Below are 12,240 nucleotides of genomic sequence, written 5' to 3'. Positions count from 1 at the left end.
TAGCACACCTTGTGATGGGCTTGTTTCAAGTCATTTTTTGTGCTTTCTTTGCAGAACAGCAATCACTGTGATTTTAGGAGATTCAACCCAATTTCTCTGACTACTGTGTTTCCTTTTTTTAAAAGCATTAATGAGCCAAGGCCCTATTCCTGAAAGCAGATTTAGTGAACAACTCTGACGTGAGGTTTTCTGTTCCAGAAACATGTAGTCAATCTTTCTATGTCCAGAAACATTTATGCAGGTTATATAAACCAGAACAACCTGCAAAAATGATCATTTCATTGCAAAGGCTCAAATTTTTTAAAAAGAGTGAACATAAAAGGCCAGATTTAGGGTAGACCAGGATTTGAATTCACACTCTTTGCATCAATTGTTAATTACTGGAACATCCTTTAATAACCATTGCTTTGTTAAATTAAAGCTTAAGGCACTAACTCAAAATTAGCATCTCTTTCATTTTGGCAATTAGTTCTAACAAAAGGTAATTACAAACAGCCATCCCACCTACATATATATATATATATATATATATATATATATATATATATATATATATATATATATATATATATATATATATATATATATATATATATATATATATATATATATATATATATATATATATGAGTCAGTCTAGTAACTGACTTCCAGGGCAAAGTGTATTACTTTTACTGTTTACTGTCTTGATAACTGATCAGGGATTCAAACCAAAGTAATAAATAAATATGTTTCATCACATGAATAAATACCTTTTAAGCATGAAATATTTTGGTTTTGCACTTTGGCAAAGAGGAAGCGGACAGCAGGTAAGAGGCACAACCCGAATGCCAGCACAGAGAACAGACAACCATGCACTCCCACACCCACACTTATGACCAATGTAGAATGACCGGTCAACCTAACAAGAATGTCTTTACTGTGGAAAGAAAGCAAAGCACTGAGAGGAAACCCAAACTGGCACAGAGAGCAAATACAAATGACACACAGAAAGGGCTAGCACCTCCACTGAGGCGACAGCATCGACCACTGCATCACGATGCTGCTTGCCTAAAATAAACCTTTATCGATATGGTGTGTTGTTCACTTGGCTTACCGTACCTGACTCACCTTAAAGCACATGTTGCTCTGCCTTCCACACAGCCAGATGTCTCCAAACAGCACATCTGTAAAAGTAGCTCTACTGTTTTGAACTTTTGCTGTCACACTGTATGGGCCATTGGCAGCAATGGGGTCAAGGGTCACTCATCAAATGTTCATGACACGTGAACTATAGAAAATAGACCGTACCAGTACACAAAAACCTTTAGCTATGTGTGTAACATTGTAGCATTTATGAAACATGATCAAGACAAATTCAGAGACTGAATCTGAGGCACAACATGCTGTTACTGCTACTAGGTCGGCGACTACATTTACATAACAGAAGCCCTAAAAAAAGTGAGGTACCCGCTATATCTGCTGCTGCCAGGTTCACTTAGTTTGAATTCAGTACAGATGTCAGGATAAATCCCGTCTTTGACAACAACGTGCTGTTCTCACCATTTGTCACAATGACCAGTGAGGCTTGCTGTTTTTATAATCCTGACAAAGAGATGGTAACCTGTGCACCCTCGATATCCCCACAGCACAGCTCTCTCTGCAGCACCATGTGGTCTCCACAGTAGGAGGCAAAGTCCAAGTTCCCAGCTACACACACCAACAAGTTTTACTGTTTTGTTACACTGAAAAACATATGTTAATGTTGCTTATGTTTGCCCAGGACACTCTTGCAAAAGTGATTGTTATTCTCAGCAGTTTCACTTCCTGGTTATTTTATGGTCGTGGTGGTGGAGCTTGTGTGTCCCAGGGATCGCAGAGGCTATGTTGTCTGGGGGGCTTTTGCCTCCTGATAGGGTCTCCCATGGCAAATAGGTCCTGGGTGAGGGAACAGACAAAGAGTGCTTGTCAGGTCAAATGTGTGATATTTGAATTTGATATTGAATTTCACAGCGGCCTCTACTGTTGCGGTAACAAAGCAATATGGCAGTAGCCCGCACGCTATGCTTTCATATTAAAATATGAAGGTTTTGTGAGTGATTTTGTAAATAGGGGTATTTTTACCCACTCCATGGCATGCTGGTCAGTCACAGGAGCACGTTCAGTGAGAGACTGCACCACTGAACGACACAGGAAATCTTTCCTGCCTGTGGCCATCTCCCTGTACAACGCATCCACTTAACACACTGGTTACTGCTACAACTACACATGTTTCTTTTCCAGCTATTTATTAATGAGTGACTTATGTATATATATATATATATATATATATATATATATATATTGTACTATTCTTAGTTAGCGTATTGTCTGTCTTGTTAATGTTGGTTTATGTTGGTTTATAATGGAGCACTGTAACAAAAAAATAATTTCCCCCAGGGATCAATAAAGTATTCTGATTCTGATTTTAGTCTAGCATGATGAAAATTTCCCTGTCAAGAGGAAATTATTTAAATGCATAATGTAAATGTTTATACTAAAGTTTGCAGCAACTAATTTACTGCAGATTGCACTAAATCTAATGCTTAAAGGAAAAAAGACATATTATGCCCATTGTGGTTGTCACAGTTACTCCTAGTAGTGTTTTATTTATTTTAAATCAGAGGAGACATTAATGGTTTCTGTAAATTTATGTTCAATTTATGACTCCAAAGGGACACAAGTGTGTTTGAAAGAGTTCTACTAGATCAGTGGTTCTTAACCTGGGTTCGATCGAACCCTAGGGGTTCGGTGAGTCGGTCTCAGGGGTTCGGCAGAGCCTTCGCCATGACATGCATGGCTCATTTTGTGCACCAGTAAAAAAATCACATTTTATTTTTCACTAAAGAGGGGTTCATATGAAGCTGGTGGGGTTCGGTACCTCCAACAAGGTTAAGAACCACTGTACTAGATGGAAAAATTTTCAGGGTCATATATCTGGTATTGTCTCTTAGAGCAGGGGTCCCCAATCCCAGTCCACAAGGGCTGGTGTCCTTGCAGGTTTTAGATCTCAGCCTGGGTCAACACACCTGAATCACACGATTAGTTCATTACCAGGCCTCTGGAGAACTTCAAGACATGTTGAGAAGGTAATTTATCCATTTAAATCAGCTGTGATGGATGTCTTAGTATCCGATAAATGTAAAAAAAAAAAAAAAAAAACCAACAACAACAACAACAAAAAAACACAAGAAGAGATTAAATAATGTGAATTATTTATCATCATAATTGTTTATCAAATTTGGACAAAATGTTTCGTGGAATAGAGCTCCGGACGTTTCGGAATTACTAAAAACGCGGTTGATTTCTTTGGCTTTTATTTTGAAGGATCACGAGATTTGCGCGTCAGCTGCTGGATGACGTCACGACATCGACGCACAAATACCGAGTCCCGAAACGCAAGTGACGTTTGTATCTGTTACATGGACTTTCGCCAACAAGCGCGTGACTTTTCCCCACAGCTTTCTATTAATCATGTGATCGTGTGATCATGGCTGCTACACTTTGTGTTGTTTTTGCACTTTTAGCTTCTCTTCACACTTGTGGTGAGTGCATTATCTTTACGCTGCATATTGTGGCAGTTTTCGAGTTTCCAGCAAGCCTTGACCTACTTAATGTAAATCTAACCGGACTCAATTTTTTATGTTGTGTTTTTTATTCATCTGCACAAGTTTTATGATTCCTTGAAACTTTAAATAACCAGGAAGTGAAATTGCTGAGACGAACACTATCTTTTGCAAGTGTCCTGGGCTGACATAGGCAGCATTAATCTTGCTTGTTTTTTTTTCAGTGTAATAAAACAATAAAACTTGTTGGTGTGTGTAGATGGGAAGCTGCGTTTTGCCTCCTACTATGGAGACCACATGGTGCTGCAGAAGTCTCCAGAGAGAGCTGTGCTGTGGGGATATGGCCCCGAGGGTGCACAGGTTACCGTCTCCTTGTTAGGTTTATTTAAACGGCAAGCCTCACTGGTCACTGTGACAAACGGTAAGTACAGCACGTTGTTGTCAAAGACGGGATTTATCCTGATGTCTGTACTATATTCAAACTAAGTGAAATTGACGGCAGCAGATATAGCGGGTACCTCACTTTTGTTTTGGGGCTTGTATTCTGTAACTGTGGTCACTGACCTAGTAAAAGTAACAGCATGTTGTGCCTCAGATTCAGTCTATGAATTTGTCTTGATCATGTTTCATAGATGCTACAATGTTACACATAGCTAAAAGTTTTGTTTCTTTTTCTTAAAGGCATTTGGCAAGTGACCCTTGACCCTGTTGCTGCTGGTGGTCCATATAATGTGACAGCAAAAGTTCAGAACGATTCAGCTACTCTTACAGATGTGCTGTTTGGAGACATTTGGATGTGTGGAGGGCAGAGCAACATGTGGTTTAACATGACTCAGGTAAGGTTGTCTGTCTCTGTGCTGACATTCAGGTTTTGCCTTATACCTGGTGTCAGCTGGGACATGCCAAAACCCTCTGCATCTTTGCCCAATTACAAAAGAGCCATCAAACATATAAGGCAAAAAGCAGTTTCTTCTTAAAATGTATTTAATCATTTGTTAAAGCATATCTATTTTGTTTACTCACTCTTCACCAGATTTTCAATGCAACAGAGGAGCTGTCTGTTGTTGCTAAGTATCCTTATGTCAGGCCTTTTATGGTAGCGTTGAACACAAGTGGCATCGAGTTAATGGATCTGATAGAAGTAGAGATTCCCTGGTCTGTGCCCACTGCCAGTAAGATAAGATTTTATTTTCATTTTAAGTATTTATTGAGATATTGGAAAATGTGTTTATACTTAAAGGTTTTGTTTTGGATCATTGAACATTCATATAGTACTTTGCATCTCTCCCTAAATTCAAGCTATGGTTTTATTGTGGTTTCAATATATGACATTAGAATATGGTCTCAGGTCAAATAAATATCAACCATGATGCATATATACCGCTCTTAGCTTGCGTTATACTGGTTGATTAATGAACAGCTGTGTTTCCAGGTGTGGTGGAAGAGTTTTCTGCTGTGTGCTGGCTCTTTGGACGTTACATGTATGAGACCTTGAAGTACCCCATAGGACTGGTGGAGTCCTGTTGGGGTGGCACACCGGTCGAAGTGTGGTCATCTTCAAGAGCCCTGAAACAGTGTCAAGAAGTGCCAGTTGTAGACGGGTAAGGACATAAAGACACATTCTCCAGCTGTCTGACTGAAGTTAAGACAGCAGTTGTTTCTGTGTGTTTAATACCCATCAAACATGGTCTGTACTAACTGCACTGTGCATGTTTTCTCCATGTCGTGATCTCAGACCTAAAAAAAATTCTATTTTGTGGAATTCAATGATCCACCCATTGCTCAATATGACCATCAAAGGGGCCCTCTGGTACCAAGGTAAGACTCCTTATATCACAGGTAGGTTTGGCGTATTCAGTGACTCACATAAACTTCTGGGGTTTATCACATTTTCAGGTGAGGCCAATGCAGAGTATAACCAGGACAAGTACAACTGTTCCTTCCCGGCTATGATTGATGACTGGAGGATGGCATTTCATCAGGGCTCAGGGGGGCAAACAGCTCCTGACTTCCCCTTTGGGTTTGTCCAGGTCTGTTAGGCATTGGTTTAACACTAACAAAGAGTAAACTTGAAACATTTTTGGTGTAGGTGCACCATTACTGTAGCACTGTAGCATCCAACAACACATGGGCTTCTCTTTTCAGTATAAGTGTAACATAGGCCGATTTATAACATTGTTTATTGTGTTGCAATGGTGATGAGTGATTCCTCTACATGTGCAGCTGTCCACTTACATAAAGACCTCCAAAGATGATGGCTTTCCAAACATCCGCTGGCACCAAACAGCAGACTTTGGTTTTGTTCCTAACCTCAGGATGAAGAAAACCTTCATGGCTGTGGCTTTGGATTTACCAGATGCAACTTCGCCGTATGGCACGTAAGAACAAGTGAAAGCATAGAATTTTTGTTATATCTAGTGTGTACAGTGGGGGAAATAATTACTGGATCCCATGCAGAATTATTTGGTTTGTTCACTTACAAAGAAATTAAGTCTCCAATTTTTTTTGGTAGCTTCATTTTTGTGTAGAGAGACAGAATATCAACCAAAAATCCAGAAAAGGCAGTTTACATAAAAGTTATACATTTTTTGCATATTCTCAAGCTAAACATTAGTACTTTGTGGAAAAACCCTTGTTTCCAAACACACAAGTTTATTTAAATTCAGTCTTATTTATGTAGCGCAAAATCACAAAAGCAGTTGCCTCAAAGCACTTTGTATTGTAAGGTAAAGACAATAATATATAGAAAACCCCACCAATCAGATGATCTGCTATGACAAAGCTCTTGGCGACAGTGGAAAGCAAAAACTCCCGTTTAAATGGAAGAAACCACCGGCAGAACCAGGCTCAGGAAGGGACACAGTCATTGTGGGTAAGGGGAGGTGGACAGGAAAAAAGAGACACTGTGGAAGAGAGTCAGATATTAATAAGAATTGGACATATAATCAAATCAATCCTTATACAACAGTTGGAAGAGCTTGGTCTGCGTAGCCGGCAATAAGTCAGACTGGTCCCCGGTGGGCGTTGGACTCCGCCAGGGCTACCTTTTGTCACAGATTCTGTTCATAATTTTTATATAATTTCTAGGCCAAGGGGCGGAAGGCTTCTGCTTGGGCAGTTTCAGAATCTCGTCTCTGCTTTTTATGAATGATGTGGTTCTGCTGGCTTTATGAGATAGTGACCTCCAGCTCACACTGAAACGGTTTATAGACAAGTGTGAAGCGGCGGAAATGAGAATCAGTGCCTCCAAGTCTGAGGCCATGGTCCTCAGCCGAAAAAGGGTGGAGTGCTCACTCTGGGTTAGGGACCAGTTCCTGCCCCAAGTGGAGGAGTTTGAGTATCTCAGGGTCTTGTTCACGAGTGAGGGGAAAGGGGAGTGGGAGATCGACAGACGGTGCTGCAGTAATGCAGATACTCTACCGCTTTGTCATGTTGAAGAGAGAGCTGAGTGTAAAAGCGCTCTCGATTTACCAGTCGAGCTACATCCCCACCCTCACCTGTGGTCACAGACTTTGGTTAGTGACCGAAAGAACAAGATTGTGGATACAAGCAGCGGAAATGAGCTTTCTCCACTTCTTCATTATTTAACAGACATGTGATGCAGTTCTCTATCCAGTTGAGTATTAGTATGCAACCTAACCCAACAATGTAAACTGTATTTTCATACATAACCATCAACATTTCAGAGGCCGCCTTTAATAGGCAAATTTTTCTCAAAGGTATGTCAGTCACATTGTACTGTCTTAAGATGGACAGACTGTACAACTCTTTTTAGCTAATATTTTTAGCATTCTACCCAACATTCAATAGCCACAAGGAGCTCTCCTCTCGTCAGATGCCAAGTGGGTTTTGGTGTCTTGGCGAAGGACTCTTCTACATGTGGACAGGAGAAGGTGGGGATTAAACCTCAAAACTATAAATAGCCATTGGTCTATCCACTCTACAAGCTGAGGCACACCTGTCACATTTGGGGATGAAAATAGACTAGGTAAAATAAAAAAAAAAAGGAACATACCCCTCTGATGTCACTGATTGTTTGTGGATGGTGAAAATACCAAAGTCAAGGCTAGCTGTAAATGTTGCAATTTTTGGAGCCAAAAGTGGCAATTTATGGAAAAGAGGATGGAGTTGGTAAGTGGTACTTGACCCTTACCTGATGAGAGGAACATGCCAATTTTACCTCTTGTCTATAAGGTAGGTGTCTAACCTGGTAGTATCAGTTCTAGATTAGGTACTGGAATTAACATGCAGGCTGTTTTTCACTTACAATGGCAGAATTGGTTCTGCATTGGTGGGAAAGAGATGAGTGATGCTTAAAACTCCATTTAAGAAACGTACAATCCAGTGCAGATTACTGAATTTATCTAATGTCATCATAATCACTTATGAGGGAAAGAATTATGTATTTGATGATGGCGTTGATTATTTTTCAGTGGTACGGCTAGTGTAAAGCTAACTCTAAACAGATACAAAGTATTGAGAGTACAAATATTGGATTCTAGTTTATATGACAATCGGATTGTTTATAAAAATACTGATGTGGTTTTTCCGTTTCAGGATCCATCCCAGAGACAAGCAGGATGTAGCCTATAGACTGACACTGGGTGCTAGGGCTGTGGCTTATGAGGAAGAGAACGTGCCCTTCCTCGGACCTTTCCCCAAAGAAATTGCATCCACTCAGATGTACGTCAACATTACCTATGACCAGGCAGTCTCTGTCACATCATCCAAAGACATCTTTGAGGTAAGGGTGGCAGGGATGTAAGCTTGAGTTAGCGCAAATCCTAAAACTTTAGGGTTGACATTTGTATCCCTAGACCCCTTTCAAAAGTGTCCTACAGCAAGATATCCATCCGTCCATCCATTTTGTTCTGCTTATCTGGGGCCAAGTCATGGGGAAAACAACCTAGACAGTTGGCCTCAAGCCACCACCTCCACCTCATCTGGGGGAACACCATTGCCTTCCCACCCCAGGATATGCCCAGCGTGTCCTGAGCCTACCCCAGGATATCTGCCTGGTGGAATATATCCATAACACCTCGCCCAGGCAGCGTTCTAATCAGATGCCACCACCTCAGCTGGCTCAATGTGATGTGGAGGAGTCATGGCTTTACTTTGAGTGCTTTCTGAATGACTGAACTGTCTCTCAAACTAAGCCCAGCCACACTTCACTTATTTTTGCCACGTGTATCTGCGATCTTATTCTTTCAGTCATTACTTGGAGCTTGTCGCCATAAGTGAGTGTAGGAATGTAGATCAGCTGGTAAATCAAAAACTTTGCTTTTATACTCAGCTCTTGGTTCACCACAACAGATTGGTACAGCTTCTGCATTGATGGGTGTACCAATCTGTTTGTCATTTTCCAGCTCCCCTCTCCCTTCAATTGTTAACCAGACCCCAGGATACTTAGACTACTCTACTTGGGGCAGCAACTCATCCTAACTTAATTACAACAAAGCACCTGATCTGGAGTGAGAACACCATCCCTTTTTTTTGCTGAGAACCATGGTCTCAGACTTGGAGGTTCCAGTCCAATTTGGAGGCTGCCACCCTATAAAGCTTACGCCTTTTGAAGCCAACAAATTCAAAACCAACAAACTGGGTGAAGTCCAAGAGCCACCGAACTGAATGGCTCATAGCAGTGGGTCAGATACCCCATACTCCTGAACCCTCTCAAACAGGATCCTCTGAGGGACGCTTTCTCCAAATCCACAAAGCACATGTAGACTCGTTGGACCGTTGCACCCTGCATTCCAACACTGTCCCTACTGGTGTGCAGGTTGTGTGTGCATATCAATGAGAAACATTGTAGAATAGTCTGCACAGCCTGGTTAAGTTACTTCTTAGATTATTTACTATTGTAGTTGTACTCTTATAATCATGCACTTAAAGAATATTTAGCTGTAGTCAGTACTTGCTGTGATGACTTCTAAGTCAAAGTCACTTGTTGTTCTCTTGTCTTTTTAATCAAGGTCTGTTGCTCGGATATTTGGGCTCCATGTGGGCCTAAGTCCCTTTGGCTTCAAACTCCTATAGTGGGGTGGGATCTGACCACCATCCAGGTGTCAGCTGCTGTGTGTCAGTCGTCTGAAGTCGCTGCTGTTCGATACGCTTGGAGAGACTGGCCCTGTGAGTTTAAAGCCTGTCCCGTCTACAGCGCCAGTTGGATTTTACCAGCACCTCCTTTCATCATCAATCACTCTTCATGGAAAGGAGGCATTTGGAAAAGCTACTAACCCTGAAACTGTGACAAGACATTTGTCTCTATGGTCAGTTGGGATAACTGGGCACGGTGTTGATTGGCGACCTCTCCAGGGTTTGTAATAGGCTCAGAGCAGCTTGTCTGTTCATTTTGTAATTCCATTTGGTGAAAACACTTTGTCTTCATGAAATTTAATGAATAAAATAATAAAAATCTCCATACCATTTCTTTATTACTTTGAATATGACCTTTTACTTTAAAAATAGTTGTATTTCATTGATCAGACACATATAGAACTAATAAAAAAAAATCCCTTTATAGGTTTCACAGTACAGTACAATGTATCAGCAACAGAATGGTTTGAAACTGAATTTTACTTTCATTGTCAAACTAAGGAAACATTAAGCAATAATCAGTGATCACTCTCTTCATTTCCAAATGAGCCAATGAGCCGTATATTTCACAGCCTTGTTATTAGACACCCTTTCAAAGCTGCTCCAACAAGGTTGTTCTTCAATTTGACAACTGCATCACTTAACAGTGGAGCTGGAATGTGATATGCAAGCCTACGAAACTTGAATTAAAAACAAAATCCAAGTTCTACAGTATGTCTCACTGTTTGGATTAAGAAAAAAGCCCAACTGTGAGACGTACAGCTGCTGCTGAAGTTTTACATTGTGGTAATTTCAGTTTTATGTACTGACACAGATCTTTAAAGCAGTTTGCAATGGTTGGACATTAATGGTGGCCTCTGTCTAACATCATGTACAGGACGGGGACATTTCACAGTTCTTCCATTACTTTATGCCCCAACCAACAGCTTTCCTATTCTCCTGCCTATAACCATCAGCTATCTTGGTTATTACTGACATTCAGTTTTAAATAACATGCCAACAGAACGCAGTGTGTTCATTTGTCTTTGCTGAAGCCAAACAGGTAATCTCCTTTGGTAAATAAGCACCTGGCTGGTAAGCTGTTGGATAATTAATGTTGCATCTGCTTTCATTTTTCATGCTGTTGTTTTAGTCTATAGATGTTAATTACTGTGGTATTCATAAGGATTCACCTCACAGCAACACACCGTTCTGTGTATCTGAGGAGGATGTTTGCAAAACCTTATCTAGCAGCTTGTTTGGTTTGGTGATCACTCGCTGTAGTGGTGTAATAACTGATGGTATCTGATTGTGGTGTGGCAGACATGTTGGAGTGATTGGGTTTCTAAAAAAAAATAAAAAGTGCTTTATAGTTTTGTTTTTCTTAGAGCTCTGGTGTTAATATGCGATCAGGCTTCCGTGTTTACCTTTGTTGGAATTTGAGAAAATGAGTCACTCAAAATAAAACTGCACAAACAATTTTAATTTGCGTGGGATTTTTTAAATTTTTTTTGGGAGGGGGGGGGGGGTGAAGAATCATGTTCTCATTGCTGTATTTGTATATTTCTTTCTTTGTTTGTGAAGTTCTTAACTAATTTTCTGTGCCGTCCTTGCAGAGCAGCAATCACTGTGATGATTTTTAGGTGATTCAGTCAAATTTTCCTGACTACTGTAGTTTTTTGTTGTTTATTTTTGTTACAAGCATTAATGAAAATGTATCAATCGTTATAAAATCAAAAATAAACATTGCACTCTTTTTGTTATCATTTATGCTTTCCCACTGAATCCTTATGTCATGTTTGAGTTTTACATTAATGAATAAAGCATCGTTTCCTGTTTCAGAACAGCTGATTAGGCCATAATTTACATGAATCAAGAAGGATGGAAAAGTGATTTCATCCCGGTCAATTCTGTCATCATCACTGTATAAAATAAAATTTTAATTTAAAGTGTATAATTTTATAATAATTCAGCTGTAAACTGACAGGGACAAATTCAGGAGACAGAAACTGAAGAAAAAATCTTGAGAAACAGATCAGAGACAGCAAAAGACGGATCTTCCCCCAGATTATGACCATTTCATTGTCTGAATAATTATTCCCTAAAAATTTAGTCTATTGATGTAAAGTAGTGACCTCATTTTCTTGTATTTTGTTTTGCTCTTTATCATTACTGAAAAAAAATGCATCATGAGATTTAGAGAAAAAGTCTGCTTTAATGTTCCCCAGCTTAACCATTTATAATATCATCTAATATCAGCCTTCACTGACAAATAATGGCTTACTTAGGCAGAGATGTTTTACTGAGTTATAGTTTATAGTTCAGCAATAGTTCCAGATTTAACTAAAAAACTACAGGACAAGTTTTCTAAGTCTTTGATGAAAACCTGGAAAAGCTGTTCAGTCAGAAAAATAAATAAGTTAATTAATTGGTTAATACACATTTGTTTGATACATTAAAGTACATGCTGATGTGGCACTAAATCCTTATTTGTATATGTAAGAAATGAGAGGGAATGAGAGTTTATAGCAGTTAGTTTTGGAGCTGCTTCCTCTAAACCAGGGGTCTCAAACTTGTGGTC

The 12,240-nt window shown here is 39.8% G+C and overlaps 1 protein-coding gene across 2 annotated transcripts; it reads left to right on the top strand.

Moving 5' to 3' along the window:
* The first annotated feature begins 3,388 nt into the window (after positions 1–3,388).
* Positions 3,389–11,451, top strand: siae (sialic acid acetylesterase). 2 transcript variants are annotated; one of them, XM_080888642.1, is made up of 10 exons: positions 3,389–3,563; positions 3,844–4,005; positions 4,266–4,420; positions 4,618–4,756; positions 5,017–5,185; positions 5,320–5,402; positions 5,481–5,614; positions 5,808–5,962; positions 8,142–8,328; positions 9,557–11,450. In XM_080888642.1, the coding sequence occupies exons 1-10, from the start codon at positions 3,509–3,511 to the stop codon at positions 9,818–9,820; spliced, it is 1,503 nt and encodes a 500-aa protein (XP_080744768.1). In that variant the 5' UTR covers positions 3,389–3,508; the 3' UTR covers positions 9,821–11,450. The 2 variants fall into 2 exon arrangements, with proteins under 2 accessions (XP_080744768.1, XP_080744769.1); XM_080888643.1 differs by having other exon boundaries at positions 3,424–3,563; positions 3,809–4,005; positions 9,557–11,451.
* The last annotated feature ends 789 nt before the right edge of the window (positions 11,452–12,240 follow it).

Source organism: Rhamphochromis sp. 'chilingali' (assembly GCF_963969265.1).
Source record: "Rhamphochromis sp. 'chilingali' genome assembly, chromosome: 8".
Lineage (NCBI taxonomy): Eukaryota > Metazoa > Chordata > Actinopteri > Cichliformes > Cichlidae > Rhamphochromis > Rhamphochromis sp. 'chilingali'.
The sequence above is the reverse complement of the archived record's forward strand: the minus strand, read 5'-3'. Positions and strand labels throughout refer to the sequence as shown.

Bases quoted from the DNA above. Each gene is read 5' to 3' on its own strand.
- siae (XM_080888642.1), top strand. From the start codon at position 3,509: ATGGCTGCTACACTTTGTGTTGTTTTTGCACTTTTAGCTTCTCTTCAC. The intron at 4,006-4,265 runs GTAAGTACAGCA...TTTTTCTTAAAG, and splicing joins ACTGGTCACTGTGACAAACG to GCATTTGGCAAGTGACCCTT. The intron at 5,963-8,141 runs GTAAGAACAAGT...TTTCCGTTTCAG, and splicing joins GCAACTTCGCCGTATGGCAC to GATCCATCCCAGAGACAAGC.